Source organism: Ranitomeya variabilis, chromosome 2 (assembly GCF_051348905.1).
Source record: "Ranitomeya variabilis isolate aRanVar5 chromosome 2, aRanVar5.hap1, whole genome shotgun sequence".
NCBI lineage: Eukaryota > Metazoa > Chordata > Amphibia > Anura > Dendrobatidae > Ranitomeya > Ranitomeya variabilis.
The window spans coordinates 196,176,243-196,182,352 of record NC_135233.1 but is presented as its reverse complement, the minus strand read 5'-3'; the positions used below and the strand labels follow the sequence as shown (position 1 = coordinate 196,182,352).

The 6,110-nt window shown below is 44.4% G+C and overlaps 1 protein-coding gene across 2 annotated transcripts in view; it reads right to left on the bottom strand.

The window, feature by feature from the left end:
* Nucleotides 1-2,697: 2,697 nt before the first annotated feature.
* The window catches only part of LOC143804866 (uncharacterized), a 60,202-nt gene continuing 56,789 nt past the window's right edge, over nucleotides 2,698-6,110 (bottom strand). For both annotated transcript variants that reach the window (XM_077283389.1, XM_077283390.1), the window contains exons 11-12: nucleotides 3,016-3,082; nucleotides 2,698-2,878 (exon numbers count right to left, since the gene is read on the bottom strand). In XM_077283389.1, coding sequence (XP_077139504.1) covers nucleotides 2,787-2,878; nucleotides 3,016-3,082 — 159 coding nt within the window. In that variant the 3' untranslated portion in view covers nucleotides 2,698-2,786. The remainder of the gene's footprint in view (nucleotides 2,879-3,015; nucleotides 3,083-6,110) is intronic.

Below are 6,110 nucleotides of genomic sequence, written 5' to 3'. Positions count from 1 at the left end.
TGCAGTGCGCAGGCACCGGAAAGGTCAGAGGCCCGGCGCCTGCGCACTGCAGTCCTTTGCTCTGCCCTCAACAGGGCAAAGTACGCCTGCGCCGGAGCCGCGGTGTGAAGGCAAGAGGACATAATGGAATGAAGATAAGAGGCGCCGGAGCGGACCTGAGACACCCGTCGGACCGGACCGCAGTGGGACTGCCCCTGGGTGAGTGCGATATGCTATGTGGGTATCATTTTGTGTATATTTCTATTTTACTTATTTTCATGGTGTTGAGTTGTTATTTGCCACCTGATATTCTCCCCATAGTTCTGTATTGTTATCTCTCCACAGGGTCAGTGAATAATGTTGTTTGCTAATATGCTAATGACATTTTGACCTAGCTTGTTGAAACAATGAGCCCCTGCAGCCTTCCCCCTCCTGGCCTGTGAATGGGGAGGTGAGACAGATCAGTCTCGTTTTGGAACTATTAAGTGAAGACAGCACGTCAGAGTGAGAAAGAAGGGAATATGGACTGTTATCCTCTGTGCTGGATTGTTGGATTTTTATTCTGTAGCTGAACTGTATTCGTGTTCTGGAATATTTAATCCTTTGTGTGATGGATCGTATATATGGACCTTTCGTGTTTTGCCTAAATAAAGGTCTTGGAATTGTTCACCATTCTCTTGCTCTGTTGATCGTGTGATACTGGAGATGGAACCAGTGACACCCCTGATGACAGTGAGCTTACCTCACCATCGATTTTGGGGGTGACAGGTTCCCTTTAATGCAGCCGGACTGCCTTCAGGCATACAAATCACTGCTTCTCAGCACAATGACCATCTAACTTTGGCACTTGCCCAGTATCTGGAAAAATCATTAGTTGGTTGGACGCCACCAGGAACTCTGACATATCGGATGAATTTTGGACTGTTATCACAAATCATGAAGTGTCCACTATGGTTGTCGGTCTATGCATTGTCATTTTTGGAGATTGATTTAATGTTCTACAATGTATGCCTTTATAGCCAAAGTTTAAAATATATATTTGAAAATTAACAATTTTCAAACTTTTAGTTTTTATGCCCCTAACATTCATACCACAAACACCATCACCAGGGGGACGGACACACACACACACACACACACACACACACACATTTTTTTTTTTTTTTTTAACACAGGTCTATTCTGTTTTGAAGCAGCTTTGCCAGTTTAGTGGCCAGCTTGGGTTTCTGGAGACATGCATCCCATAAATTCTTAAACAGATTGTCCTGGACTTAAAAGTGTTGTCTGACAAACAAAGTACATTTTAATGAATAGATCTTGGCATAATAAGTTCCACAATTGGATGTATTTAAATGTTTGTGCTAAGAACCTTATAAACATGCCCCTGCTACAGTATGTACAACTAGGCAGAGCTGCTGCAGTTCATTGTCGGCACATGCTTTCTCCCCCCTGATCAGGAGATATAGTATAAGTCATTTATGATCTGAATATACTGAGGTGACACTTCCCTGCCTGTTTTATCACAGGAACAAGTGTTTTTGCTGCACCCCCAGCTCTCTGAGCTCATCATAAATAAGCCAAGCACTCCCTGGAGTTCCAGGGTCTCTGAGCTAATGTTTGATGAGCTCAAGGTGCTGGAGATGCAGCAGAAACACTCCTGTGATAAAGCAGGCGGGGAAATGTTACCTCATAATGCAGGAGCTGTAAGTTCCTGCTATTTTGTCTGTATGCTCATTTATTATAATAGACGTATGCCTCCTCTCCTGGCCGGCAGCTGTGGTATGTGCTGATCATGAACTGGAGCGGCTATGAATGGTCAAACACAGCCATTACACAGTACATAGCTGGGGAACTTTTGGGAGTCTCTGCACAGGAACATTTTTTCCCCCGTTTTAACACATTGCTTTTTAGCTTTCCCTCAGTATGGGATTTTAACGTTCGTCTGATTGCTGGTCTAAGAGCGTGCAATACTTTTGAGTTGCATGGAATTAACCTTGTCAATTTATCATAGACGGATCTAAGAAGCCACTGTGGCTAACTGACTCAGAGGCCGTTACTTGGTTTGATGTCACTTGGGGAACAGTTACCGCCATGTAAAACTGCTTGTCAGCCACAGGAAGAAGACAAACCAGACAGGGAAAACTATTTGCTTTAAAGTGGCACAAAGAATATATTACTTGTCCACAAGACGGATGGATAAATCTGCTCCCTGCAGGTTATACCTTCACAGATCCTGGAAACGGGAGGGCTGGTGGGCATCTGTGACCACCATTCCTGAAGACAACAGAGGTAGCCCAGTCTTCCCCATTTCCTAACAGGTCATCTTTGCTTCTGGCCTACATCTAAAAATTATTTTCTAGCACAAATTGATAAGTAAAACATGCAGATTTTGCAATGTATTTTGAATAGGAAATTTGCAACAAGGCAGTGATGCTCTGCAGCAGCATGCACCGGCTTCCCCATACAAGCTGCTCGCTTACCAATGTCTTTCCATAGTCATGGACACATTAATGCTATTGTTACTGACAGACGTCTTATTGAAGGGCCATCCCCCAGCCGCTCCATCCGGGGAAGCAGAATTTAGACATTTCAGCAGATTTGGAAGTTATGAAATACAGAATAAAGGAACAGCACAAGATGCACCGAATCGGAGGATTAGAGCAAGAATAGCAGTTTGTATTATATATTTTAACTAAGAAAAATCACACAGGACAATAATTCAGGGGTAAAAAAAAAAAAAAAAAAAAACACCAAAACTTTATTTAAGGAAAACAGAAAATGTAACTGGCAAGTAAAAACTACACAACTTAGTCAAAGGTGATGGAGAATCCTCGCTCCTGCTCCTTCCTCCGAATCTCACACTCTTTTGCCACTTGCTCCACTTTCCTTTGAAGAAGCGCTACAAGAAGGAAAGCAGCAGTAAGTCACACAGCGACGGGCAGTGCAAGCTTATTTGTGCCAATTAAAAACAGCAGGCCTCCAAATAATAGTGTGAATCGGGTCTCATTCAGGAGGACTGAACAATTCTAGACTCACCTGAATTCTGGTCGATCCACTGCAATGAATCCACATGAGCGTTCAGGATTTTACAGATCTGCTGCAGCTGCAAAACACAAAGTGGCGAGAGGAGTTCATGTTACAGATTTATCATTTTATTAGGGGGGGATTCTCTTCCATTTACTTGGTAATCTTACACTTCAGGCTTTACACATACAGTGGCTTGCGAAAATATTCACTCCCTTGGCTTCTTACCCATTTCGTTATGTTCTATTGATCCAATTTGTGTGTGATACATCAGCACTAACTAGTCTAAGATGGAGAAGTGAGAATAATAGGCATAAATTACATTTATGAGATTCAAAACTAAAATTTGGCATGTGCATATGTATTTACCCCTTTTGCTATGAAGCCTCTAAACATTTCTGGTGCAAACAATTACCTTCATAAGTCCCATGTTTAGTGACAGGATGTCCCCCTGTGTGCAATCTAAGTGTCACATGTCCATCACTACATGCACTCTTTTCTGAAAGGCCATGGAGACTGCAACACCATTAACCAACCACCACCATGAAGACCAAGGAGATCTCCAAACAGCGCCACGAAGACAAAGGAGATCTCCAAACAGCGCCACGAAGACAAAGGAGATCTCCAAACAGCGCCACGAAGACAAAGGAGATCTCCAAACAGCGCCACGAAGACAAAGGAGATCTCCAAACAAGTCAAGGACAAAGTTGTTGAGAAGTACAAGTCGGGGTTGGGTTATAAAATAATCTCCCATTCTCTGGTGATCCCCAGAGCACCATCAAATTGATTATCAAATGGAAAGAACATAGTACCACAACAAACCTACCTAGAGAGGGCGCCCACAAAAATCTGAGCAATGAGGGCATTAATTAGAGAGGCAGCAGAGAGACCAAAAGGTACCTCTGAAGGAGCTGCAGAGTTCCAGCATAGACTAGAGTAGCTCTCCATATGACAACAATAAGTCATACACTCCATAGAGGTGGCCTTTATCGAAGGGTGGGCAGAAAAATATAGTTCTTACCGATAACGGTATTTCTCTGAGCCCATGACGGCACCACGGAGAGAGGGGTTCCGCCCACCAAGGACAGGAAACCTACAGATAAAAAAGGGCGGTACCACTCTCCCGCATCAGTTTACTAGAGAACAATGGGAGACTATGGAACAGCTTATTAGTTTCAATATTACTTAACTTAATTGAGATACCGCGTGACCTATCATAAAATAAACTATGGCACTATATTAACGTGCACACCCATGAGTGAAGGGAGGGAATGTACGGGTGCCGTCATGGGCTCAGAGAAATACCGTTATCGGTAAGAACTATATTTTTCTCTGTTGCCCATGACGGCACCACAGAGAGATTACATAGATTTATACATTCAGGGAGGGACCACCGCTTCCAGAACCCTTTACCGAAAGTAAGGTCCGAAGAGGAGATAAGGTCCAATCTATAGTGCCTATAGAATGTGGAAAGTGATGACCAAGTAGCAGCTCTACATATCTGGTCAATCGAAGCTCCAGCCTTCTCCGCCCAAGAAACTGCCACTGCTCCCGTTGAGTGAGCCTTGACCTCCCCTGGAACAGACATTCCACTTGATGAGTATGATAGGCTGATAGCATCTGTGATCCATCTCGCCAGAGTAGCTTTGGAGGCTTTTTCCCCTTCCAGGGATCCTGAAAGCACACAAAAAGAGGCATCCTCCCTACTCTCTCTGGTGGCTTCTAGGTACTGCATGAAGTATCTCCTGACATCTAGTGTATGCAATGATTCCTCCTCCCTATTTTTAGGGTTAAGACAAAAGGAGGGGAGAGATATCTCTTGAGTTCTGTGGAACCAGGATGCCACCTTCGGGAGGTATGCTGGATCTATTTTGAGAGTAACACTATCCTCTAAAAACCGTGTATAAGGAGGGTTAGCAGATAGTGCCTGTATGTTGCTTATTCTACGAGCCGATGAGAGGGTGACGAGCAGGGATGTTTTGAGGGATAGGAGTTTTAATGGGATATCCTCTAAGGGTTCGAAGGCGGTTTAGACAGGGTTTTAAGGACCGAAAATAAATCCCGTTGAAGGGAACTTTATTGGAAGTGGCCTCGAACTACCTGCTGCCCTGATGAACCTGGAAACCCACCGATTCATAAAGTGATGTTTTAAGGGACAGATTCCAAGAGAAGCCTCTGACCGGGGTTCAAAAGGAGGTTTGGATAGGGATATAATATCCAAGTTTAAATTCCAAGGAGGAGTAAACCGAGAGGGGATGGGTCTAGACTTGGCCAACGCTTTGATGAACCTGGATATCCCCGATGCCCAGCCGGGTCGTAATTGTACAGGGCCCTTAAAGCCAAGACCTGAACTTTTAAAGTATTTGTGGCTAGCCCCTGTTCCAATTCCTTGCAGAAACTCTAAGACAGCTGTTATTGGAAACTCCCTCTTCTAACTTGGAACCTGAAAAGGAGTTCCTCCAGGTTTTCCCCCATGCAGTTTGGTGGTTCCTATATGGTCTTCTCCACTCCTGGAAACATTCACGATCAATATTTATGGCTAATATTCTGAGGAGTTGCACCAGTGAAGTCTGGGTGACCAGCCTTTTGACCATTGCCACATATTAGGGCTCTGAGTACCGGCCCCCGACCACCTGCTCTATATTTCCACGAGGAGGGGACTTGGAGAAGCAACATGTGCCTGTTCAGACTGGATTACCCAGTCATGCACCGCGGCGTCTGCTTGCGTCATAAGGGCACGCTCTCACCCCGCGCGTGTGCACTAGCCTGCGGTCCTGGACTGCGGGAAGATGAAACCAATAACAGTTAGTACCTGGATAATGGCAGAGCATTAGGATGTACACATATTACTCATCCAGGAGATCATGTCTATTCCGAATCCTTAGGTGTCTAAACCCCAAACAAGGGTTGGATATTATTGCAACTAAGGAATACACAATCCGGCAGGTAATATTTCCTAACATTACCAGAGTTGGCCCCATTAGAAACGCTGAAAGGGAAACATGGATCATCACTCCTATTTTACTGATATTACACGCATATACATATCCTAAGGGGCAAGCTTGTCAGTGTTATTTATCCACCCAGACAGCCATGGAGGGAGTAGC